This window comes from Pelophylax lessonae, assembly GCF_965119305.1.
Source record: "Pelophylax lessonae genome assembly, chromosome: 5".
Classification (NCBI taxonomy): Eukaryota; Metazoa; Chordata; class Amphibia; order Anura; family Ranidae; genus Pelophylax; species Pelophylax lessonae.
This window is the reverse complement of record NC_138772.1, coordinates 209,814,142-209,842,049: the sequence shown is the minus strand read 5'-3', so window position 1 is coordinate 209,842,049 and position 27,908 is coordinate 209,814,142. Positions and strand designations below refer to the sequence as shown.

Below are 27,908 nucleotides of genomic sequence, written 5' to 3'. Positions count from 1 at the left end.
ACCTTTCAGTGATAGATTGTTACAACCACGATGCACTACAGAGTGCCATAGCAAATCGTTTTTGCCTGTGGACATCAAATTATTTATTTCTTCTCTGTGAGTGCTGAATGTGAGGATTTAATTTGTTTTATGATCCAGATTTGTATGTAGTTTTTATATTATGTTGGTATTAGGTTACCTATGTGTAATGATTTTTGGGTAATGTTAAAGAAAGTGGTATCATTTGCATGTTTGTAGGGATGATCGAACTTTTGAAAAGTTCGGTTCAACCAGAACACCCGAATTTCCCGAAAGTTCTGTTCAGATTCCAGAACCCCATTGAAATCAATGGGACCCGAACTTCTGGAATCAAAAAACACCATTTTGAAACCCTAAAACCCAATAAATGCCCCTAAAAAGTACATAGGGTTCTGGGTCATGCCCCAGGGACTATGAATCAGGCAAAAAAAAAGGTTCTTAAAAATTGCCGTTTTTGATAGAGAGCCAATTATTGAAAAAATTATTGGGAAAAAAAAGAGATTTCTTTGGATTTAGTGTCTGGGGGTCTAAAAAGTGCACCTGCGAAGTTTCAGCTCTGTAGTGTGTGTGTGTGTGTGTGTGTGTATATACATATACATATATATATATATATATATACACACACACATATATATATATATATATATATATATATATATATATATATATATGTATACCCCTAACCCAGAATCTGCATAGTGGGGTCACCCTGACATGGCAGAGTTCGGTCACCCTGACATGGCAGAGTCAGTTCACCCTAAACTACACTACGGTCACCCTGACATGGCAGAGTTCGGTCACCCTGACAAGGCAGAGTCAGTTCACCCTAAACTACACTACGGTCACCCTGACATGGCAGAGTCAGTTCACCCTAAACTACACTACGGTCACCCTGACATGGCAGAGTCAGTAAACTACACTACAGTCACCCTGACATGGCAGAGTCAGTTCACCCTAAACTACACTACGGTCACCCTGACATGGCAGAGTCAGGTCACCCTAAACTACACTACGGTCACCCTGACACTTAAAGCTATCCCTACAAAAACTAGATTTTTGAATCTAACTATAATGGTATATAGTACCCTAACTACACTGCATATCCCTTTCCTCACACTAATAATTGCAAAAAGACACTGGAGCTTTAAAAGCAGCAGGAGAAACACAAATGCTTCCACTCTCTTCCACAGCCTCTGTATTACAGTGCTAGAGGTTTGGCGGGGCTATGTTATATACTGGGGGGCGTATAGGGGGCGTATGGGGGGCGTATGGGGGGTGTATTCACTCCTGATTGGCCCCTGGACCCCGTAGTCACTCCAATCACATTCCTAGCAGACTCCTGCCCCCTCAATTGGCTTTTACTGATGTTTCTGGGCCAATCACAGGCTTTTAAAGCACAGTTCCTGTCCCATTGCATTTTGGGCGGTTCTGGTGGCCGAATTCAGAACTTTTACCGCAAAAACCGATGGTCGACCCGAACCGTTCGATCATCCCTAGTTGGTAGTTTTAATCTCTGTTATTTTTTCAATTGGTGTTATTTATTCTATGTAGTATTTTAATTGGATGTATTGGTTGAATACAGCACAGTAAAAAATGTAGCTTTATGTTGTATTAATTGCTGTTATTAGTAATTTTATTGTCACCATGCCTTGTTATTGTGATTTTTGTGTTGTCTTGTTAAATGTAATTGAATCTTAGTAATTACCCTTTGGGATTATTAAAGTACTCTGAATCTGGATCTACTTGGCATTGTAAAGGAATAAATTCCTGTTCCAGCCTAAACTTTTTTTTGGATAGCGTGGAGAACCTCTGTCAAGTTGTTTTGCTGCAATACGGATATAATGCTTCACCTTCTGCCCTGGTTATAGGGAGTTAGAAGAAAAGGAAGTCATAGGAAGTATCTTCAATGGGACAGAGACACCAAGAAAAGGACATTTTTTCAGTAAAATATTTTTTTTCTTTTCCTGGTGTCTTAGAGAAAAATGGGGAAAACCTCCCAAGTGGTATCACAGACAAGTGAATACTTGTCAGAAGATTTAACCCTCTTCTAGTCAATTTGAAAAAAAAGGGAAAGTCTTAGCAATATTGAAAAAATAAGAATTTATTTTAAGCAAGGTCAGAGTTTCCTTTAAAACAGTGGTCTCCAAACTGTGGCCCTTTGTTTGCCTTTATCTGGCCCTTCAGGCATTTTTTTTCTGCCACTGACACCAACAGTGGGGCACTATTCCTTCCACCGACAACAAAAATGGGGCACTATTCCTTCCACTGACATTACAGATGGGGCACTATTCCTTCCACTGACAACAAAAATGGGGCACTATTCCTTCCACTGACAACAAAAATGGGGCACTATTCCTTCCACTGACATTACAGATGGGGCACTATTCCTTCCACTGACATTACAGATGGGGCACTATTCCTTCCACTGACAACAAAAATGGGGCACTATTCCTTCCACTGACATTACAGATGGGGCACTATTCCTTCCACTGACAACAAAAATAGGGCACTATTCCTCCCAACGACACCAACTTTTTCTCCCCCCAATGCCAAAGATCAATCATTGTTTACTCCCACTGAGCACAATCCGGCCCCCCCTAAAGTCTGAAGGACAGTATACTGGCCGTTTCTTTAGAAAGTTTGGAGACCCTTGTTTTGAAAGAACCTCAAAAGGACTGACATTGAGTGTTTTATCCCTAGATACTATGTTTTCTACACTTTCTAAAACACCTTCATTCATTTGACATAATTCTTTGTCTTGCTTGTGAAGGTAGGCAGAGTTTTGATGGGTGTTGCTAAGCAATGTACAATTCATTGTCACCTGTTTCTTGGAGAACCACACAACAGAAACAAAGTTCTCATGTAAGAGTTGAAGTAAAGTGTTCTCTTTTGATGCTGTGAGGGCACTTGTCTTTTTGTTCACAGAAAATGTGCCGTGTTAGTTTTACACTTCCTTAAAGTAATGTATAACTCAATATTTAGTGTTATAATCACAGGTTATTTATTAAAAATGAATTCATCGTGTTTCCCTGAAAAAAAACACTATTGCAAAAAGAAAGTATGTTCTCTTTGACATGCAGTATATTAATTCTTTATATCTCATGTTTTTATTTATATTTATCCCCATAATTATGTCAAGCTCTCCAGCAAAAGTGATAGTTACAGGCAAAATAACATAGCTATGAGGGCTTAAAACTTGAATTAACAGTGTTTTTTTTCTTTAAAGAAGTTTTAAACCATGTCAATAAAAGGTGTCCAAAAGTACCGCTGGTAATTTTACAGATTGCCTTGACCCTGTCCTTGTCACTTTTGCTGAACAGCTTGGTCTGTGCGTGAATGTAAAAGTACAAATGAATGCATATGGAATAAAGGGATCAAGGTACTGAATGCTATGACCAAGTACGTTTATCACTTACAATTATTGGAATACAATTTTCTTTTACAACAGGTATAACGGTTGGCTGACTATTACAGTAGGTTATTTTCCTGGCTGGATAAAGACAACACAAAGAGACACTGTATTTATCTATCTCATATGTGACCAATAGGGGATGATTTACTGAAGAGTTCAAAATCTTGGGCAGTTTTGCATAAAAAACAATCAGCATCCAGGTATTTTTCTCAAAGCTTAACCACTTGCCGACCGCCGCATGACTATCTACGGCGGCGGTCAGCCCCTCACAGGCAAAGTGACGTAGGTCTACGTCGCTCGCCTGTGAGGGTTTAGGGAGCGAGCGCGCGCCGCCGGAGGCGCGCTCCCGCTCCCGCGTGGTCACGGACCCCCCCGCGCGTGTGACCGGCGGACCCGATCGCCGCCGGCCACTCTGCGATCGGCGGGGGAGAGGGAGAAAGTCAGGCAGCTTGTGTAAACAAGCTGCCTGTCATTCTCCTCTCTGTATGAGAGCTGATCACATGGATCTACTATGTAGATCCATTGATCACTCTGCATACAGTTGAAGCCACAGCCAATCACAGTTAGAATCACGCCCCTAGGGACACACACAGCCCCTCCCTCTCAAATAAAGTTAACCCCTTCACTACCAGTGTATTTTTACAGTAACAGTGCATATGTATAGCACTGATTACTGTAGAAATGTCACTGGTAACCCCAAAAGTGTCAAAAATGTCAGTCAAGGGTCCGATCTTTCCGCCGCAATGTCGCAGTACCGCAAAAAAAATCGCAGATCGCCGCCATTACGCGTTAAAAAAAAAAACAACAAAAATGACAAAAATCTTTCCCTTTGTTAGTAAACGCAATAACTTTTGCGCAAACCAATCAAAATACGCTTTTTGCGATTTTTTTTACCAAACATAGGTAGCATAAAACAAATTGGCCGAAAATATTAAAAAATTTTGATTTTTACATTTTTTTTGGGGGGAATTTCATATAAAAAAAAGGGAAAAATATTGCTATTTTTGCAAAATTTACGCTCTTTTTTTGTTTATAGCGCGTGATCAAAAAATCGCACAAGTGATCAAATACCGCCAAAAGAAAGCTCTGTTTGTGGGAAAAAAAGGACGCCAAATTCGTTTAGGTACAGCGTCGCACGACCGCGCAATTGTCCGTTAAAGTCACGCAGTGCCGAATCGCAAAATACCCTCTGGTCGTTTAGCAGCCAAATCCTCCGGGGCTTAACCACTTAAGCCCCGGAAGATTTTACCCCCATTCCGACCAGGGGGTATTTTGCGATTCGGCACTGCGTGAATTTAACGCACAATTGCGCGGTCGTGCGACGCTGTACCTAAACGAATTTGACGTCCTTTTTTTCCCACAAACAGAGCTTTCTTTTGGTGGTATTTGATCACCTGTGCGATTTTTTGATCACGCGCTATAAACAAAAAAAGAGCGTCAATTTTGCAAAAATAGCAATATTTTTCACATTTTTTTATATGAAATTCCCCCAAAAAAAAATGTAAAAATCAAAATTTTTAAAAATTTTCGGCCAATTTATTTTATGCTACCTATGTTTGGTAAAAAAAATCGCAAAAAGCGTATTTTGATTGGTTTGCGCAAAAGTTATCGCGTTTACTAACAAAGGGAAAGATTTTTGTCATTTTTGTTGTTTTTTTTTTTAACGCGTAATGGCGGCGATCTGCGATTTTTTTTGCGGTACTGCGACATTGCGGCGGACAGATCGGACCCTTGACTGACATTTTTGACACTTTTGGGGTTACCAGTGACATTTCTACAGTAATCAGTGCTATACATATGCACTGTTACTGTAAAAATACACTGGTAGTGAAGGGGTTAACTTTATTTGGAAGGGAGGGGCTGTGTGTGTCCCTAGGGGCGTGGTTTCTACTGTGATTGGCTGTGGCTCTAGCTGTAAGGACACTGATCAACGGATCTACATACCAGATCCGTTTTATCAGTGTCTTTTCAGCGAGGAGAATGACAGGCAGTTTGTTTACACAAGCTGCCTGACATTCTCCCTCTCCCCCGCCGATCGCCGAGTGACCGGCGGACATCGGGTCCGCTGGTCACACGCGCGGGGGGGTCCGTGACCACGCGGGAGCGGGAGCGCGCCCCGGGGGGCGCGCGCTCGCTCCCTAGACCCTCACAAGCAAGCAACGTAGCCCTACGTTAGTTTGCCTGTGAGGGGCTGACCGCCGACGTAGATAGTCGTGCGGCGGTCGGCAAGTGGTTAAGTGGTTAATTGTAAAAGCTGAAGTTAGAAGCTGGTTGGCTACCATGCAGAGCTGCACCAGATTTTGCATTCTCCAGTTTTAGTAAATCAACCCAATTTTTTTTTTTTTTTTACTTTCTACAGACATATAGAGATAAGCATAGTTCTGTCATTATGCAAATACCACTATTAGGAATATAGAGCAGAGATGATCTATTTCTGCTCTATATTCTTCAATTAACACTCTCTCTGTAACAGACTGCTATCAGACATCTGTAAATGGTCCAGTGTGACACTTTATCAACTGTTTTGGCTGATATTATATGTGCCTCTTTACCTGAAAGTACAACATAAAATACATGGAAAAGTTAAAATAAAAATTTAAAGAACGTGGTATAGGCCTGCACTATTGCCATCTCTTCATAGAAGCTGTATAGAGTTCAAAAGTTGTATTGGGCAATTAACTTTCTACTGTCATGATTCTAATTGGATGCTATGAACAACAATATTTCTTGTTTTTATAGAACCTTTTTCATACATTAGCCCCTTACAATCTAATTTTCTTACCACCACCATAAACCTTCTAAAGCTTTACCTGAAATTAACTCACACATAAATGGACATAATATACAACTTCATACATGGTTTACAATTTGTAGGATATGAACCCAAGCTGCAAGGCAAGAGTGCTCACAATTTAGCTACCGTTTTGCTATGAATAATAATGGCAATTGAACTGCCCAAATAACAATAAAAAACTATGGGCAATTGGTAATATGTATTTAGAGCATGGAAAATTAAACCCTAATTGTGTCCAATAGTAATCCTGCACAAATCAGTGATTAAACTGCTTGAAAATGGATGTTTGCTAAGAAAACTATTGCTCAAAAAAAAAAAAGAAAACTATTGCTCAAGCCTGGAAAAAAATCTGCAATTTAATTTCAGGGCATTAAGGAGCGTATGGCGGCCCTCATGGTTAATAAACAGATGTCTAGTGTCCTGAAGGACTCCCATTTCAAGTTTCTCAAAAATGTGGGAACCTCGGATTGAGTACGCTTTCCCTTCATTACACCTTGTATTAGCCGTGTATGATTGCTGGTGTGGCAGTCCCAATGCCTTGGTCCCCTTCCCCCTCCCCTTCTTCACTTTCTCTCTACATCCATCTCTCCTGCTTTTTCTCTCTTTCACCTTTGACCTTTCACCTTCTTTCTTTTTAATATTAGCTTTTACTTTCTACTGGGTTACACCTCGGCGGGGTAACCTGCCTTTTGGATTATATGGAACTATTCTTAGGGGTTCCCCATTAGTGGTCCCCATTTCCCTGATGTATTGTCTTGTTTTGTTTTCACCTTTTTGTGTTTTATATTCTTGGATGCTCCTTTTTGGGCGATTTTGGTGCTTATTTGGTAATGTTTACAAACCCCAATCAAAATGATAGAGCCGAAAAGTGCTGTTTGGAAAACAAAAGGTAATATAAAGCATTTACTTATGCTAGTGCCTAACCACACACATATATATATATATATATATATATATATATATATATATATATATATATATGTATATGTATATGTGTATATGTATATATATATATATTTTTTTTTTTATTTTTTTTATTCACAAACAGATTTTATCTTGACCAAAGTAAATACATATTGCATGCTGTATCATGGCATTATATTGCAAAAGACATTCTAACATAGAAAAATGCGTAAAGAAACAGCAAATATAAATTTTAAGTTGAACTTCAGATGAAATGCAAGTGCTTTGTATCCAAGAATAAAAAAAGTAAGTAAATGTAAAAAAGTCAACTAAAAAATACTCTAGGCACAGAAGCACAAATACCCCTGGTCATTGAACTGCAGAGTGATCCACTGGAATTTTTAATTTACATGCTTCATATTTTTTTTTTTACTGTGGGCAGTAAAATCAAACTGAAAATTGAGGTCTATTACTGAGCCATGATTGTAGCCTTACATGAATCATAGGCAATAATGAGGCTATTACAGCAACCATTTATTGTGCACTGGTCACAATCTACATCAATGGAAATGAGTTTTTATTGACTGATAGAAAGAATCTGCAGTCCCTCATGAGCAGTTTGTGCTGTTCAAATGACAAAAAACTGAGAATCGCCCATGTACTGTTTTTCATGCTACTCCTCTTAGGAACCTTCTGACATACAATCCCTATTAAAAAGGTGTTCCTTCTTTTATATTGTTTAGCTTACAAATCAAATTATTTATCTCTTGCTATTAAAGAGGTCACATTTGTGAAACCTACATGGATATCTTAGATTTTTTTTTATATTCTTTTAATAATCACCAACATGTTGCCCAGAATTAGAAGAAGTTGTCTCTGCCCTTTTACCATTGTTAATCAAATGCAAAAAATAGGTATTATAGCCTCATTCTATGCCTTACTTTTTTCCTATAGGTCATAACAGGAATATTCTTCAGTTTTGATGGTTGAGGAAAACTGCTCCTGGATCTTTGAATTTTCACAATGTAGCTACCATCTTTTTCCATGCTAGCTATCATTATTAGTATATGTGGGGTATATTAGCAACAGGATATTGTCCATATTGTTTACCAGCCACCGTTTTAACCTCTCAAATTGTGATGTGCATATTTTCATAAGTGTCTTATTTCTATATTACTTGTAATATACATTAACCATAGAGTGTGGGGGTGTATTATACATCAATTATCCCAGATCAAAATCTGGCTTTAGATATTGCACTAGGGTTTGCTTTCCTTCATACACTCATATGAAACTGACTAATGAATGTGCAGAACATTACCATTGGTTAATTCTGTATGAAACATTTGTGCAGTGCTCTACACTGTCTATCAGAGTCTTTGGTTTACACTTCATTTTTAAAGCACAGGGAATTGCTGTTGCAAGATTCATAAATTAGCAGAAAATAGACTGCTTAAAGACATTTTGGAAGCTAATATAAATAGACAGTAATCCCAATACATGACTATGTCAACCACACTTCAATGGTTTTAAAATTAAATAAGCACATTAGATGTAGCCTGTGGCCTATTTAGATATGATACCAATAAAAAAGTCAGGCACATGTCTCCCTGACAACATTAGGACAGGAGGCATCTCCCCACCCTGTAGTGCTGGGACCTGTTTCTTTTTTTTTTTCGTGTGTGAATCACTTTGATGTTTTGAAAATGGTGTATGCACACTCTCTAGTTCTTTTCACTCATCTTACTGAAAAAAGAGAATGATTAGTTGTATTCCACAGAGATTCACCAACAATTTGAAAATAATACAAGCTTGTGATGGTCCCATCTTGTCCAATCCTTCCCCAGGTACCATACTAGGCTTCTTATCAGAAGAAGGACTGGACATTTAGGAATTTTTCTTAAGATCACCATAAGATAATCACAATACAAAATACACATTATAATAATGCACATTAAAATTTTTACATCTTTTATTGCATCAAAAAATATTAAAAAAATATGTAGCAGCGTTCCATAAAGTACTAATATAACACCAGGCACTGTTTTACCATCCTCTATAAGGCTTTATACAGGATGAAATTACCATGCAAATATATAGAAAGACAATATAAAATTAAAAGAATGCAAAAAACTAGCAGATCAGAACATCAGGGGATGTTGTCTCTCAATGCGTTTCGCAGATTGTGCTGAATCAGGAGATACTGGGGTGCTGATACTATAAAGGATGTACAACATTATAGAACATTGCCATAAAAGTTTATACTGATACAAAAAACATTTTCTACTGACAAAGGTGCCTGCAATGGTCAGCTTTTATTCATTTATGTAAAACCCTTATACCAACAGTAAAAAACACTTGTTGCAGCTGTTTAAAAGAGTGTTAGCTGGAGTTTGGCTTGCAGTAGTTCGATATCAGTTTTTGCAGATGACACAAAATTGGCCAGGGCAATAACTACACAGCATGAAACAGATATCCTACAGAATGACCTGGACAAAATAACGGAGTGGGCAACGACTTGGCAAATGAGGTTTAACGTGGAGAAGTGTAAGATTTTGCACTTGGGGACTAGAAACATAAAAGCACAATACACATTAGGGGGGGAACCCTTGGGGGAATCAAAAATGGAGAAAGATCTGGGAGTCTTGGTTGATGATAGACTAGGCAATAGCAAGCAATGTCAAGAGGCAGCTGCCAAAGCTAGCAGAATATTAGCATGCATAAAGAAAGGGATGTATTCCAGAGATAAGTCTATAATCCTTCCACTTTATAAAACTCTGGTCCGACCGCATCTGGAGTATTCTGTCCAGTTCTGGTCGCCAGTCCTCAGGAGGGATGTGTTGGAGCTGGAGAGAGTTCAGAGAAGGGCAACTAAACTAATTAGGGGTTTGGAGGACCTTAATTATGAAGAGCGTCTGCAATCGCTTGATTTATTCTCCCCGGAGAAGAGACGCCTGAGGGGGACATGATAGCAATTTTTAGATATCTCAATGGTGATCTCAGCTTAGAAAAAAAGCTGTTCAGTCGAAGGGATTGCATGAGGACTCGAGGGCATACAATGCGATTAGAGGGGAAGCGTTTTAACCTCAGGCAACATGGGGGGTTCTTTACTGTTAGGGCTACAAGATTGTGGAATTCTCTACCACAAGAGGTGGTTTCTGCGGGTAGTATGGTGGCTTTCAAAAGACTCTTAAACGTACATCTCAAGGATCAGAACATTCAGGGCTATGTGAGATGATTATAGCCACACACACCTACACAGGTTGAACTGGATGGACTATTGTCTTTATTCAACCTCACTAACTATGTAACTATGTAACTATGTAATTTTTTAGTCAAGTCTATCTAGTGGGGAAATTTTACTACAACTGGTGCACACACAATCTGGTGTAGCTCTGCATAGTCACCAATCAGCTTCCATGTTTTATTGTCAAAGCTTAATTGAACAGGCTGAAGTTAGAAGAGTAAAATGGAGAATAGAAGAAAAGATTGGGACTTTAACCACCTCAATACAGGGCACTTAAACCCCCTTCCTTCCCAGACCAATTTTCAGCTTTTAGCGCTATTGCAATTTGAATGACAATTGCGCGGTCATGCAACGCTGTACCTAAACCAAATTTGTGTCATTCTTTCCCCACAAATAGAGCTTTCTTTTGGTGGTATTTGATCACCGTCAGGTTTTTTCTTTTTTGGTGCACAAATGAAAAAAGACTGAAAAGTTTGAAAAAAAAAAAAAAGTTTTTTGTTTAGGTTATAAAATTTTGTAAATAGATATGTTTTTTCCTGCACTGATGAGCACTGATGATGCCGCACTGACAGGCACTCATGAGGAGACACTGATGGGGTGGCACTGATGGGGTGGCACTGATATGCAGCACTGATGGGCACTGATAGGTAGCACTGATATGCAGCACTGATGGGCACTGATATGTGGCACTGATAGATAGCACTGATATGCAGCATTGGTGGGCACTGATAGGCAGCGCTGATGGGCACTGATAGGCAGCACTGATGGGCACTGATTGGCAGCACTGATGGGCACTGATGGGCACTGATAGGTGGCACTGTTGGGCGGCAATGATCGGCACTGATCGGCACTGATGGGTGGCACTGATCGGCACTGATGGGGGGCACTGATGGGCACTGATAGGCAGCACTGGTGGGCAATAATGGGCACTGGTGGGCGGCACTGATAGATGGCAATAACGGCACTGGTGGGCAGCACTGATAGATGGCATTGGTGGGCAACACTGATAGGGAGGGCACTGGGGGGCTCTCTGAGCCCTGCTTGCCATCCCTGGTGGCCATAGTGGGCATCCCTGGTGGTCATGGGTGGGCATCCCTGGTGGCTTAGTGGCACCCCTCCCCCCCCCCAGGGCTGCACTGGTAATCAATCATCTGATTACCAGCACAGACCCCCCCTGTGATCAGTGAGTAATTAGAAATACTCACTGATCACCCCCGCAGCAGCACCGATCCTCTCTTCTTCTCCTCACTGACAGGATCTGTCAGGAGGAGAAGAGATCGAAGCCGTTACAACGGCTTTATTTACATTACATGACGGCTGTGATTGGACATGCCGTCATGTGATCAGGAGGGCCAATCACAGGGCCCTCCTGCCGAATGTTGTTGCCGTGTGTCCGAGGGACACAGGCACATCGAGATCGCGCCGCTGCGCGTGCCCCCGGCGGCGCGATCTCCCTCCTTCTGAAGGACATTCCGGAACGTCCATTCAGAAGGACGAGACTCCCACCCGGCCATATATGTACTATGGCCCGGGTGGGAGGTAGTTAAAGGTAGCCACTCATAGCCCCCAAGAGAAATAGACTCAAGTCTATTTCTCTCGGGGGCTATGAGTTACTACCTTTAAATTCCCAATCGTTTCTTGTATTCTCCATTTTACTCTAAATTTATATGGGGATGTGGAGCCAGAGAACAAATTGAGTCCAATCTCATATCTTTTTTGGATTACAAGCTGAAGTTAGAAGCTTATTGGTTACTGCACAGCTGCACCAGATTCTGTGTGCACCAATTTTAGTAAATATCCCCCAGTGTATCTAAAACTACCTTCTCCATGGGGTGACAATGTCTACTTTCCAAAGGTATCTCTGTTGCTGCTCCATCCAGAGTAGAGACACCAAAAGACGGGAAGTGACTGGTCAAACGACCAGGTAAAAATAAAAGGGAAATAAAGCAAAAAAAAAAAAGACAACAAATGCAGCCACCACATTTAAGGATTGGTAAGCTGCAATATATTACTTTTTTGTTTTGGTGTTTAGTACCGTTTTAGTGTCATATATCCACATAGCTAGATATCTAAAAAGTAGTATTTTTTTACACTCACAGTAAACAACTCAAAATCTAATAATACACAAACACAGAAATCCAGGAACACAAAAAGCCAGAGCAATGATTTGTGATACAAATTGTAACAAACTACTCCTTACGATGTAAATGGTTTTCTGTACTAATTGGCAGCTGTTTTCCTTAGCTGATTATTCAATAATGCAATGGTGCGTTTCCTGCTTTTTATGGTCTTCCAGGATTCCTGGTAGCAGAGTGATTGTAGCAACAAGTAACTTACTTTCCCTCCCTGAGTACAGTTTTATATGAAAACATGGGATAAATATTTGCCACTAGATTCACACTATAATTAGGCAACAGAATTGTGATTAAACACAATATGGAATAGTTGTGTAACAGCAGCATATTTAGACTATGTGGATTCAGTACATAAAAGGACACCAGCTGTCATTATTGTTACGAAGCATTAGGGATGATGTCTTCTATCCCCTCTGGCAGTATTGCAACATCTAGTATAGAGATACCGTTTAATTTGTACATCTATTTTATCTTTCACCTGTCACATAAAAAGAGCAGTAACAAGAAGTGCATGGTGCTCATCAAACCCAAAGAGCTCAAGCAAGCTTACACACAAGCCATCCTGTAAGCTTTGATGGAACATTTGTAAAAGTATATCACAGACTTTTAATGCTAAACCATCAAACCAAATTCCACATCCTTACAAAGATCCCTATCTATATCTATGAGGGGTGCAAGAAAACAGAGCATGAAACCTCATTAGCTTAAAGCATGAAAGAATCCTGCTTTGCTCGTAGAAAAAAAAGGACTAGATCTAACTAAAGTAGGATTGCATTGTACATTAAAATATGCATGGATTTAATAAGCCATTCAAGAAGTGTGCCTAGAGGAATGGGCACAGACAAGTTGGTGCACATGCATTAACTTCTACTTCTACTCTCGCAGACAAGTGAGAGAATGGTTTATTTCGTAATGATCAATGGATAAAATAATACATTGGTTTTTGCTTCAAAGCTGTTCTACAGTATGGAAGAGAAGCAAGGCAGCTGCGTCTCTGAACAGTCACGTTGTCACCTCTGTAAGAGTATAATGAGCCCTCAGAAATCAGAGCAAGCAGACAATTTAACGAGAGATTTGACATTGCATGCCAGCACCCAAATTAATCAAACATGAATAGCTTAGTGGCTGTGAGGCAGGTGGAATTACTGCCCTTAGATCCAAACTTTAGCTCAGAGCAAACAGCGCTTAATCTAAGAGAGCATTAATAAGACATCATAAATAAGTACATGCCTAGCATCTAATGAAAAAAAATACATGTATAGAAACAATCTGTCTATCTCAATTAAATGCTGAAAAAGGTTATATTAAATAAAATATAAGCAACACCACAAAGCTCAAAGATAAAACATTATAGTCCACAAAGAATACACTCTATAGGGTTGATTTACTAAAACTGGAGAGTGCAAAATCTGGTACAGCTCTGCATAGAAATTATTCAGCTTTCAGGTTTATATTGCTAAAGCGTAATTGAACAAGCCGACTTTAGAAGCTGATTGGCTACCATGCACCAGATTTTGCACTCTCCACTTTTAGTAAATCGACCTCCTATATTTTTGGCAAATGAATATAGAACAATTAGTTATTGTTTTATATTTGCCAAAAACAATGACAACTGGCTACAACTTATTGTAAACTTCCAAAACTTCTGCTAAAAAAAAAAAAAAAAAAAAGATGATCATCTAATTATTAGTAATATTGAAGCGGATTTCTAAAAAAAAAAAAAAAAAAAAATGTAAACGCGACTGGTGATGGTTGTTCAGCAACAACAAGATAATATGTACACAACAGTTTTTCAACAGGTTCCAGTACATAGTAGTAACGTAAGCATCACAAAATAAGTTGAAGGGCCTGGAGCCCCATGCCTTTATTGGCAGGTTACCACTTTAATTGTACATGCACACATTACAAATGTAAATGACAAATGACCAGTACTGCGTAGAAAAAAAAAAAAAAAACATTTACTCAGAAAGGTGCAAGAAACACTTAATTTCCAACAAAAGCAAACTTCTTACCTATTGTAAAGCTAAAGCCATCAATGCTGAAAGTGGCACTCCGGCATTTTTTAAATCCCTCTTTCCTACTGCTGGGCTCTGTCATTTTCCCCTTTATCAGTAGTTAGTTAGCAGTGGATTTTTTTTTTTCCTTGTGGTAGCTGAGATTCAAAGCTAGCTAGCCTTCTCTGTGTATCTGCCTGTGGCAGCACTTACACCCGACTTCACACATCTCCTAATGCTGAGACAGCCGTGACTGTGAGGAAAGCACCCAACACTATCTCCTCCCACTGAGACTGTCACTGGTATACTATTGACGTGTTACAGTTAAACAACTGCTAAAGGGACGCAAAGTCATTAATAGCAATAATATTTTAATGAGTCAAAAATGTGCTTCTGTCATTGTGTCTACTTTATTTATTAGGATTTTTTTTTTTTTTTTTTTTTAATTGAAGCAAAAGTATAGTTAGATTTTGAACTGGATATAACATTACAGATGTTGAATCCTAACTATCTATCATGTACCTGTTGTCATGGGTACATGTGTTAAAAGAAGTGATAGTGGTTAACTTACTCAGAACACTGAAGAAGATGTTCAATATGAAATATATACTGAAAACAGACAAACCTAGCCTGAAATAAACTCATTTCTGTGATAATATCAAGAGAAAAGGAACCATGGCAACATTTGAAAATATTTAGATACATATTGATCAGCATATATCTAGCACAGCTGTTTTTTACACTCAGGTATATCCTTAGCTTTTGTTTGTGTTGTAAATGGGTTCAGTTTAGTAGTTTAGTGCTTCACGTGCGTGGGCACAATTACCCGTGGAGCGTAAATATTCAGTATATTTTTAATGCCCAGGATGTCCTGGAAGGGCAGCTATGTGCCACTAAGGCTGGCCATACATGGGTCGACTTCCCAAAGAATATTCTTTTGAAAATCAGAAATTTTGTGCGTTTTGTGATTCAATGGTGCCACCATTGATTTAGAAATTCGATTGATCAGAATATATCTAGCACAGCTGTTTTTCACACTCAGGTATATCCTTAGCTTTTGTTTGTGTTGTAAATGGGTTCAGCTTAGTAGTTTAGTGCTTCACGTGCGTGGGCACAATTACCCGTGGAGCGTAAATATTCAGTATTTTTTTAATGCCCAGGATGTCCTGGAAGGGCAGCTATGTGCCACTAAGACTGGTCATACATGGGTCGACTTCCCAAAGAATATTCTTTTGAAAATCAGAAATTTTCTGCGTTTTTTAATTCGACGGCGCCACCATTGATTTCGAAATTCGACCAACCAAGCCTTTAATTTCACCTCATATTGCTACAAAAAATAATTTTTGTGCCTGGGAATTTTCTTATATCTCCGGGAATTTTCTTTTCTTGCACTCATGCGCATTTCTTTTTCAATTATATTTCTTGCACGATTCTCCCATCATAGATTCGAAAATTGTTTGTTTTTCAGAAAATTTCCAGCATGCCTGATCACTCAAGTTCAATGACTGCACGAAAATCAGCTGTTGCTGCGGCCCACATATGGTGTGAAATTCGAGAGAAAATTCTTAGATAAGATTTTCTAAAGAAAATTCTTTCAAAATTTGACCCATGTATGGCCAGCCTAAGACTGGCAATACGTGTTCATTTTTCTTGTACAATTTTCTGTTAGATTTACCACAAACCACATAATATGAGGTCAAAACTAAACAACATTTTCACTTGTATCCAATTAGGTAGGCCTTTGTACTACATAGTTGAAGGTAAATTGTACAGCAAATTGTACAGAAAATTGTATAATGTATGGCCAGCTTAAGGCTGGCCATCCATTATAAGATTTTCTTGTGCAATTTTCCTTTTATGCTGGGTTCACACTCAATTCAGAGCGGCTTGCAGCAGGGGGTCCTGTGCCTCCCCATGCACCATTTCAGACCTGAATGTTTGACTGAATTCGAACCTTAAATGGACCGGAAGATGCACAGGACTTTTCTGTAAGCCACTCCGCAAACGACACAGAGCTGTGTAAACTGGCTCCATTGAGATCCGGGCACAGTCCCCTGTCATGCGAATTGGATGCGAGGAAACCCCCATCCAATTTGCAAAAGTGTGAACCCAGCCTGAGATTTACCTAAACCATATAATATGAGGTCAGATCTAAACACTTTCAATTTGTATAGAATCAGGCAGGCCCTTGCGCTACATGTGATGTGATAAACACTTGCGCTAAAAAAATGGTGTGTAAAAAATGGACTGCTGCTGTAGACAGGGGGTAAAAATGATTAGCCTGTTACCAAGCCAATGTAGTGATAAGTGTGATTACTAAGCGTGACAGGTTGCAATGCGCATATGGGTTATGCTGTATCACATATCAATTGCCAATCCCATGAATCATATAAAGTGCATCATATAAAGTGCATCCCCAAGTAGATATAAAGTGCATATAAACAGTGCATATAGTGATAAATCAATACATATCTGTGCAGTACATATAAAACAACACATTCAGTGCTCATAAGACCATGCAACAATATCTTTTGCCAACAAATATATATATGAATGGATGTATGTGAAGCATAAAAATAAAAGTGATAGCACTACATATCCATTATAAAAAATTGTCCATAGAACTCCAAAGTGATTGCGCTGTGATTGCGTCTAAAGAAACCACAAAAAAACTCCTCTATATCATGGAATGGTGGGTGGATCTTCTAATGTGTGCAATGGTGGTGACACCTTCCGTGCACGTGAAGTGTGGTGTAAAAATTCAAACTCACCGGAAGGTGTTGACCCCCAATACCATACAGCAAGTGGTCAATAAGGCTTAAAGGTAGGTATCCAGCAGGGGTTCCATCCGTCCGCCCCCAGGTGGTCCTGGATGTTCCTTAATTAGAAGAGTGTGTTCATCTCAGATCCATCTGATTTTGCATTTCAATATCTATCTTCTCCTATTTCAGCTTTGACAATTCAATGATTCTCTAACTTTAGTCAGTTTGCCTTTTAGTCTTTTAGCAGTTCCCATCAGCAGTCCAAACATTATATATATTTTTTAGCACAGACTCTAGAGAATAAAATAGCGTTCGTTGCAATATTTTTGTCACACAGTATTTGCGCAACGGTCTTTCAAATTTTTTGGGAAAAAATAAATTTCACTGAATTAAAAAAAAAAACTAAACAGCCCAATTTTTTGTATATTATGAAAGATGATGTCACGCCGAGTAAATAGATACCTAAAATGTTACGGTCTAAAATTACGCACACTTGTGTAATTGCAACACACTACGGTACCTAAAAATCTCCATAGGCAAAGCTTTAAAAAAATGTTAACAGTTACCAGTTTAGAGTTACAGAGGAGGTCTTTTTCTAGAATTATTGCTCTAGCTCTGACGATCGAGGCGATACCTTACATGTGGGATTTGAACACCATTTTCATTTGCGGGCGCGACTTACGTATGCGTTTTCTTTGGTGCATGAGCTCACAGGGACAGGGGCGCTTTAAAAAAAAATGTCCTATTTGTTTTATTTTATTTTTTATTTTTAACACTGTATTAAGAAAATAAATAAAAAATCTGATCACTGTTTTTATCCCTTGTGACAGTAATAGGCAGTGACAGGTACTCTTTATGGAGGGATCTGGGGTCCAAAAAATACCCCAGACCCCTCCACTGCACTTTAAAGTATTCAAAATGCCGAAATCTGCATTTTTGAATACTGAAACTTTTTTAAATTGGCGCCATTGGCAGCCGAGTAAACTAGAAGTGACGTCCCTTCCAGGAGACCCGATCGAAGGCGAACCCAGAAGGCTGGTTGCTCGGATCTCCCAGTGGGACAGGAGCCGATGTACAGGTACGTCGGTTTGTGGGAAGTGGTTAAGCTGGCCAGACATTATACAATTTTTATCTTAATGCATTGTATGTGTTAAGATAAAAAGCCTTCTGTGTGTAGCAGCCCCCCTCAGCCTTCCTAATACTTACCTGAGCTCAAAGTCAGTTAGCCAATCAGAAGAGAGAGGGGCGGGGTCGAACCAAAAAAATAAAAATAAAGTGCTACTGATTTTTTTGGCCCCGCAATAATTGCGCAAATGTTCATCATATCGCTATTTTCACTAAAAATACACTAAATTCATTAATAGTGCACATACACAACATAACTTGCAAAATTCCTGCTAAATTACCACTAAAGCATTGTTCATAAAGTGTATAGGAAATCCCAAACTAGATGGGATAATATAGCGCTTGCTGGTGTGAGCAGGGAGAGGTGAGAGTAAAATACAATAAAAAAGCTAATATCCTAAATATCTAAATACTGTACCCTTAAAAAATTATTAATAAATGCAGTGAGGAATTAAATAGACTAAATAATATGAATAATGTGCCTTATTTGGAACACACGCCGTCAGCCCGGAAGTCAGCCTGGAACGCAAGCCGCTCTCCACGCTACAGACACTTTACTGGCGGGCTTTGTACAGCGGTTTTTATCCATTGTTTGCCTTTTAATTTTAATAAAATAACCCTAATGGTACTGCACCATCTGGAACCTGTCCTTTTTGTTCCCTGAATCTAACTTGGAGGACCGTGAGGACCCTATTTGCCATACGTGGGGGATTCCGGCCGGGAGGGATCAGAGCCCAGCAGTTACCATCTTTCTGACCTGGAGGGTAATAAAAGCATTATTGGTCTCTTTGCCGTAAGGCAGTTGAGACCCACCATATCTGGTGAGTTTACATCTTACCTTCTTTGAAGTCACCTGCATGATTGGATTTCCTGGACCATTGGAGGATCCAGCACCAAGCACTTGCACTTTTTTTGGCACTCTTTTGGATTATTTATCACTGAGTCACCCATGAACTATTTTTGAATCTCACTTGGCACATTATTTATATTGTGATTTATTTATGCATTTTTTCACTGTGCAATTCTTATGAATTATTTTGGATTTCACTAGGCACATTATTCAGTGAAATTCAAAGAAGGTAAGATGTAAACTCACCAGATATGGTGGGTCTCAACTGCCTTATGGCAAAGAGACCAATAATGCTTTTATGACCCTCCAGGTCAGAAAGATGGTAACTGCTGGGCTCTGATCCCTCCCGGCCGGAATCCCCCACGTATGGCAAATAGGGTCCTCACGGTCCTCCAAGTTAGATTCGGGGAACAAAAGGGACAGGCTCCAGATGGTGCAGTACCATTAGGGTTATTTTATTAAAATTAAAAGGCAAACAATGGATAAAAACCGCTGTACAAAGCCCGCCAGTAAAGTGTCTGTAGCGTTGAGAGCGGCTTGCGTTCCAGGCTGACTTCCGGGCTGACGGCGTGCGTTCCACCTAAGGCACATTATTCATGTTGTTATTTATTCTATTTAATCCCTCACTGTATTTATTAATAATTTTTTAAGGGTACAGTATTTAGATATTTAGGATATTAGCTTTTTTATTGTATTTCACTCTCACCTCTCCCTGCTCACACCAGCAAGCGCTATATTATCCCATCTAGTTTGGGATTTCCTATACATTCACTTTGCACTTTATAGCAGCTGCTTATTATTTAATTATTTAATTATCTTTTATATAGTAGCTATACTACCTGTCCTACTAGGCACTCCTAGGCGCGAGGAATATATTCGTTTGAATATATACATTTGTAGTATTGTTCATAAAGTGTATGCCCTTGGAGGGCCATGTTTAGGAAAGTCCCTTTCTCTGCAGCACTTCTCTGCAGTATAGAGACTCGTTATTTATTCATAAACTGACAGTCTGACATAGTAAACTCTTGGTTTACTATGATCAGCTGTCAGTGGACATACAGTAGTAGCCATCAGTAGCGATGGCTGCCTCGGTCCACTGTTCTACAGGGAGGGGGCTGGTAAACACATATGCCCCCCCCTCTCCCCCGCTAAGCCTGACAGCTCGCTGGAGTGCCAGTCAGCAGTTGCGGGCAGCAGGAGGGAAAGGGAGGGATGCCCCCAGAGGGATGGATTGGTGAGCTGGTATAGGGAGGGATCGGCCTGACAGGGGGGACAGACTGTGATCCCCTCTAAGCACCTGCAGCACCTGAAGCCAGCAGGAGCAGCAGAGGAGGGATGCAGGCTTCTAGAGGTAGTTGCATGGATTGGGTTTGCAGGGGGGGTGGATCGGGTGTGGGGGGGGAACAGTGCTGGGGGTGAAGAAGGGGATGAAGGGGATAGGAAAGGAGAGTGGAGGGAGTAGAGAGCAGGCGGGAGTTGGAGAGGCTGAGGACAAGGAAGCGGCAGCATGGAAGGGGGTGGTGAAATTTTAGGTTAATAACTCTGATCAGTGGATTGTAATCCACTGATCAGAGTTATAGAATTGTACGGCAATCTGCTGAACAGTTCTGTTAAAAGTTCATGTTCATTGAAGTGACATAAGCTTAAAGCAGAGGGAGAAATGAGGTCAGTATGGCGTACGGACTTGGCCAGATGAAAGCAGTGCTGTTGGTCTGTACGGCGTACGGACCTGGCAGTGAAAGGTTAAAGTATAATTTTATGCAGTTATTAGGGTTGCAAAAAAAATGTTATACAATTTTACCTGGCTCTTTTGTATTTTTACAAATGCAGCACAATGTAGCTGAGTAGCCACTGTGCACAGGACCCAGACGTTAGAAGAGATAATTTGAGTAGTGGTACCTACTACAGAGATTTTCCGCTTCCCCAGGATCACAGGTGTGACAGAAGTAGGTATCAGATCCCTTTTTTCCTCACTAGCTCATGACAAAGGACTGGCCAATCTCACACCGCACTGTCACTTGCGTAACAATGCCACTCTCAGCTGCACCCGGCACAAAGATTTCCCAGCTTGCGAGACTCAATCTAGGTGCCAGCAGCCTGAGAGTGATTGTCACTGGGCTAAGTTAAGTGAACAATTAACCCTTTAGCTACCCCTCCTCACCTCCTCTGGACCAAGTAGGAGTAGACTCTTAATTTTAGCAATACTAATTATGATTTTAGAATAAATGTCTGTAACACACACTGTCACCACAGACAGGTGTATTCAGCGAAATATTGTATACAGTAGCACTCTTCAAGAGTCAGAGATTAATTTTTAGTTTGCAATAAAAGCTTAAGGACAAGGTTAAACTTTTTAAAATAAGGTTTTAATAATGAAAAGGTCAAATTGGTGCAAATAACATATTTACAGAAAAAAAGGTGTTTCAAAGAAATATAGATAATATAATAATAAGATAATACAGCAACAGATAAAAAAAAAACAGAGTTGAGAAGGAGAATACTTGCAGGGTCCTGGGTGTTATCAGAGTTCAGTCAATGAGCCAGGTATTATCAGTTCTCAAACTTGACAATGTTCCTGATTTCATGGTACATGAGAACTGTCCCAATGTGGATGCAATCCACCTTTCTTCACATCAAGGGGGGGTGTTGACAGAGACCATCTTGACAGAGACCATCTGACCAATCATCTGGTCATCTGGTCTAAGGGGTGAGTGCTGGGAGGTCACCACGTTATGACTATGTCCCAGATACCATTTCGGTATGTATTTCATATCATAAAGTACCTACAGTTTACAATTTGCTAACCAGCAGATTATTGTCCAGCATGAAATTCACTACAAAATTAATGTAAATATGACAGGTTTCAGATGTCTACTTTACCTAGGAGGGATAAGAAGTGCCAGTGGTTCCCCAAACGAACTTATATAGGGGTATCTGGACTTAATACATTACAAATTAACTGAGGAAAGTAAATATGTCTATATTCTGGCTGTGCTATTGAAGTTATAAACTGGAATGATGGATTCTACCGAAAAATAGAATGTGTATTGTACAGATTTCACTGTGGTATTTATGACCCAAGTCTGTTAACTTCCTAGTCACTGAAGCGCTAAGTCAGACACTTTTATGGGCTCTGAGATGGGTTTTGGGAAATTGATAAGAGGTGTCTGGCATGAAGAGGTTGTGGATTGTATGTAAGGAGAAGGCGGGGGGGGGGGGGGTCACTGCAGCTGCGTCTTCTTATGATAAGATGGCATGGAAGACTTGTGACCTGAACAAAATGGCTGCTACGCACACAGCTATTCGTGAGCCCAGTACGCAGGACCATTGCAATAGTTATGGCACATAAATATTTACATTGGTCCAAGGTAGATTAATGCAATTATTTAAAAATTGCCAAACATTAAAGTGTTTGCAGGGTGCCAAATAATTATGCACCCTTACAGTCTAAAGGGTCTATATACAAAGGGTCATACAAGATTCACCCAATTTTCACAGATTTTTCACATTGGATTCATTTAGAAACAGTAGCAAATCTTGGCTGAATGTTAAGTGAAAACATTGATAAATAGACCTATAATCGTGTCGTTTTATACAGTTACTCATTTTAACAAGTGCCACTATATGCCACTATACCTGGCTTTTTTTTTTTTTTTTTTTAAATGTTCCAGCCTACTGAGTAATTTTCATGGTGTGTGACTGTAAAATTCTAAATCCTGTTTGTAAATGTATTGCTGTAAAACTATATGACAATTACAGACTTAAAACTGTGGCAGTTTTGTAGGCTCATTTGTCAGGTGTTTCCACACCAATTATAATGTTTCCTAAATTCATATAATGGTGTTACAGTGTGCACACTTTCACAGCATCATCAGACAACTGTTGCAAACATATTCTAAAGTGTTTCAGCAGGAGGCTTTTTGTTGTTGTTTCTTTGTAAAGTAGTATAGACCAACCTCAGATATAGCTTGTATAGTGTTGCAGTCTGTGAAAGTAGAGCTTCGCAGACAATTAAATCTCTGCTGAGAGATTTCAAAACTTATCGGTTGTCGCCTTATTTGCAGCACACTGAAATCAGCACATTACTGTAGTGTAACAGTAGGGTGCCACATACTGGGCTACATGATCACCGCATGTACTTTTAACTCAATTCATGCCTGGACATGGGAGTGGTTTCCCTAAACACTCTGAGCCCAGTGTTCCATGAGGAACTTGGAGACTGCTTGCCCCTTCATGAGAGCCCACCTCTTCAGAGACACCCAAATGGCTCCAACCTGTATTTTCCAGCTGCACTTTCACATACCTGCTACAGGTCCTAAAGAGTCCCACAGCAACTCACGCTCGCACAAGCCTGTTACCAGGAAACATTCCCAAGAGAGGTTAGGAGAAGGAAGAATCCAAGAAGGTTAGGCTTTTTTCAAAACTTTACAATCAGTGAATTCCATATATAAATGCTTTAGTCATCCTGGACCCAGGTGACACCACAATAGCGCTGTTGCAAACAGTACATTTACATGAGGAGAGACCTGAGATAAGAGCCAACTCAAAGACCAGCTCATACCTTTAGGGGATACCTAGTGGGTGTGAGTATTCCCATTGCCCTGCACATCTCCTTGCTTGATCTTCAGAAAATGGGTCCTCAAAGATTACATCTTAGTTGCCTTGGTACTCACACTGCTACCCATGACTGAGAGAGAGGTGGACTCTTACCCAACAATTTGGTACCCAAGGTACAAACTAGCATTAGCAGGGCTAGCATTAACCCTTACAATCGTGGGTATCTTACATATGGGGACCTTTAATGGCTTCTATGAAATCAAAACTGCCTATTAATCTAAGTTTTTTGGACCTATACTGGTTTATTACCTCTGAACCCATTTTATGACCAGAATGGAGAACTACACCAGGCACATCTAAGCCCTTTAAAAGGAATGTGTTTATTGCAAAAGATTAAAAACACTTACAAACGGGTAAGAAATATTAGGCATCTCTAGGAGTGGAGGTCTATCTCCTGCTGATGTATCCTGGAGGACTTGATCGCTCCAATGTCACTGGGTCTGAAGGGCTGGTGTTCTTCCGTAGTGCTTCCATGTTTGGCCAGCATGGAACGCAGAAGCAGAAGTGACGTCATCAGTATGGGGCGTGGAGTCCTGAACACAGGGTCCATGGGGACTAGAAAGCGAGGCTTTCTAGGCCTCGAGTGTTTTTAATCTTTTGCAATAAGCGCATTCCTTTGCATATGTAGCCAACATGTTTTTGGGGGTCACAAAGTGACGCACAAAATATTTTAAATGTTTCTGCATTTTGGAGACTGCTGGTTCATTTAAAAAATGCACTGCAGCTTGTGCATTTACAGTGGGGAGCTGGCTATGAAGCCGCAGGGAATCATAGCCGGTTTCTCACAGTTAATATGGTGGTGTCCGGGATCTAAAGACCGCCAGTGAACACATAGCTAGATTCCTGGGCTGGTAAGTGTATTTTTATCAAATGTCAGCAGCTTTTATTTTTAAAGAGGTTGTAAACTTCAGGAAAAAAAATTAATAAAAAAACCCACCTAGCTCATTATGAAATACTTACCTTAGAATTAAGCCCCCGCAGTGCCGTCCGCTCACCAGTGACACGGCCGACATGTTAGGCCGTCCTGCTTTCTGGTTCGCATCCTCCGGCCATCTGAGTGGCCGGAGGCGCAATGACATTCCTCCCGCGCGCGGGAGCCGCCGTTCACGGCACAGGGCTCTGAAGGAACGACACGGGTGGCCGTTCCTTCAGAGCACGTGCGCCGATGACGTCATCGGCTGCATGAAATGTAAATATCTCCTAAATGGTGCAAGTTTAGGAGATATTTACAGTACCTATAGGTAAGCCATTATTAAAGGCTTACCTATAGGTACAAGTTATTATTAAAGGCTTACCTATAGGTACAAGTTATAAGAGTGGGTTTACAACCTCTTTACTAAAAGTCCTCTTTAAGCATACATAAGATAAAGATTGGAGACCAGGAGCACAAATTAGTGGCCTATGTCAATGATGTCCTCTTGTTTGTATAACAACTAAAAAAATCTCTACCTAATATCCTGAAAGAACTAGAGCCTTATGGGCAGCTTTCTAATTTTAAGATTCATTTAACTAAATCAGAAACTTGAAATTTATCCCTACCCCCAGCAGAAATTTTATATATCAATTTCTCCTTCTTTTGCAAAAACATTAATAAAATGACATAGGCATCCACTTTACTCTCACTACTAACTTAAAGCGGTTCTCCGGTCAAGTTTAAAAAAATTAAAAGTCAGCAGCTACAAACACTGTACCTGCTGATTTGTAATAAAAAGACACCTACTTTTCCAGTGATCCAACGCCGTTCTCTTGGGTCAGTATTTCATTAAAACCAAAGTGGTGTTGGTGCACCCTGCCAGTCCAGATCTATATTTTTCCATGCAGCATCCACACCCTTTAACAAGATGGCTTGTGTCAATGACAGACCCTCATTATTATGTTTAATTGCAAGAACATTTATATTGCTACTTGTAATAGGTAATTTAATATGTGCTGCTGTTTTGTTATGTGTTATTGGACTCTGTTTGAACTATATACAGTAAGCTTGTTTTCGGTCCTAATTTTTCTCATTACTGTTTTGGCCTAAATAATTAACGCATTATTTTCCAGGTGTACGTACATGTTGGAGTGAACTGTGCATGTATAATGTTCTGTTTATGTACTTTATTCTGATGAAGGTTTGAGTATCATAGTACCCCGTGCATGGCACAGGGACGTGCCATAGGTAAGAGAGGAGAAATATAGCCAGGGTCAAGTTCCCTTTAATTTTAGCTCATCCTTAAAAGGTGCAGTTGTTATGTCACAGCTGTCCTTTTTAAAGGTGGGAGGAGCCAGTACAGGGAGAGACATCCTGGAGCAGGACAAGAGAGAGCAACAGAGAGGAAATTGGTGTGCTCCCTCCCTTCATCCAGATATCAATTTGGGAGTGTTTGACTAATAATTATGCCATGATTTGTATCTCTGTATTAACCACTGAAATTGAGTGTTTTACAAAAGTTTTGACCAGTAAAAAGTTTATTTTTTTTTGGCAACAAGAATCCTTTGTGTGATGTTCTACTGATTGTGATTTGTTAAGTACAATGCTTGGGGTGAAGAGATATGTGATTTACTGCTGCTAACCTAGTGTGGGTGGTGTCAGAAGAAAAAGAGGCGGTGAGAGAAAACACCCTCATCTGTCATGTGTTGGATGGCCTCCCCCGTGTTTCATGGGCCAAGGCTTCTATCTGGTCCATGGAAAACATAAGTGAGAGTACGCCAAGTTTAAAGGGGTTATTGTGCACTCTGACCAGGGGAATGTGACAAGAAGGTCTAGGATCTGCATCCGTGCACGTGAACAGTGGGTAGGTGTAAGCTTGGAGTATGCTTGATGCCCTGAAGACCCTGTATGTAGGTGGAACCCAGCTGCCTGTGATTACCATATGGAATGAAGCCTTTCACACAGATAGTTAGATAATTTGCTTCACAGTGCTAGTGACCTGCAGGAGACATTTAAAGTGTAGTTGAGTTACATCTAAAGGTTTTTTGTTGAGTAAGGCAGTGGCCGGGCCTGGGTCCAGAGGATAGCCAAACAGGGTAGATAAAATGCAGAAAATTTCAGCCCAGAATGAATGGGCTAGTAGGCTGTTCCATATACATATATATATTCCAATATGATGGCGCTTGCCTGTTTCTGAGCAGCCACGGAATCAGGTAGGAGGATAAGATGGAAGAAATTTGGCAACCCAGGCAGGGATCAGGTACCAGCGCATGAGAACTTTATAATTTGTTTCTACATCCATTACATTCTGAGAAGCTAATTTGGTGGCGGACCAGTCCTTGGCTTCCAGTTGAAGACCCAAGTCTCTCTCTCTCTTACTTAATCATGTAATAAAGGGAAGTTTGGGGTGGCGGATCCAACAGCTGGGCATAAAAATGTAGAAATCAACCCACAAGCATGGGGGTAATTTTTGCATGTGCGTTAAAAACTGGTCATGGCAGGTAGGGATGAGTCCTTATACAGGCAAGGGGCGAAAAAGTGTTTAATTTGAGGAAAACAGAAAATTTCCTAGTTAGGGATTTCATGCAACTTATAAGCTCAGATGAGATTGGCAAAAGACCACCTATGAAATTAAGAAAGGGAAGTCCAGGCCAGGTGGAAGGCTGGATTACGAAGATATGACAAAAGCGGATGAAGGGGGGACTGAAAGCCGAAATTAGCTTTAAGTCCGTCTCATAAAGCTAGAAGGTGATGAGTGACAAGGTTCTGTAGTGAGCTGCAGTCCCCAGGATAGAGCCATAATAGGTTGGCTACAGTTAAAACAGTTGTATCCTCAAAAAAAAAAAAAAAAAAAAACCCTGCAGGACAAAGGCATAATGAGCTAGTATGCATCGCTCATTATAAAATACTTACCTTAGAACGAAGCCCTGACACGGTCGCCCAGACACCGCTGAGGCAGCTGACATCTTCCCTCGGCGTCTTTTCCGGGTTCAGCGCGCAGGAGTTTCACTTTCCGGCAAGGAGCTTCAGATCGCATGCGCCGCTGGTGTAAGCGGCTGCATGCAGGGCGAATATCTCTTAAACCGTATAATTTTACCTACAGGTAAGCCTTATTATAGGCTTACCTATAGGTAAAAG

The 27,908-nt window shown here is 40.2% G+C and overlaps 1 protein-coding gene across 2 annotated transcripts in view; it reads right to left on the bottom strand.

The window, feature by feature from the left end:
* The window catches only part of PDE1C (phosphodiesterase 1C), an 899,304-nt gene extending 884,582 nt beyond the window's left edge, over positions 1-14,722 (bottom strand). For both annotated transcript variants that reach the window (XM_082258063.1, XM_082258064.1), the window contains exon 1: positions 14,522-14,722. In XM_082258063.1, the coding sequence (XP_082114189.1) occupies positions 14,522-14,606 (85 nt within the window). In that variant the 5' untranslated portion in view covers positions 14,607-14,722. The remainder of the gene's footprint in view (positions 1-14,521) is intronic.
* Positions 14,723-27,908: the final 13,186 nt, after the last annotated feature.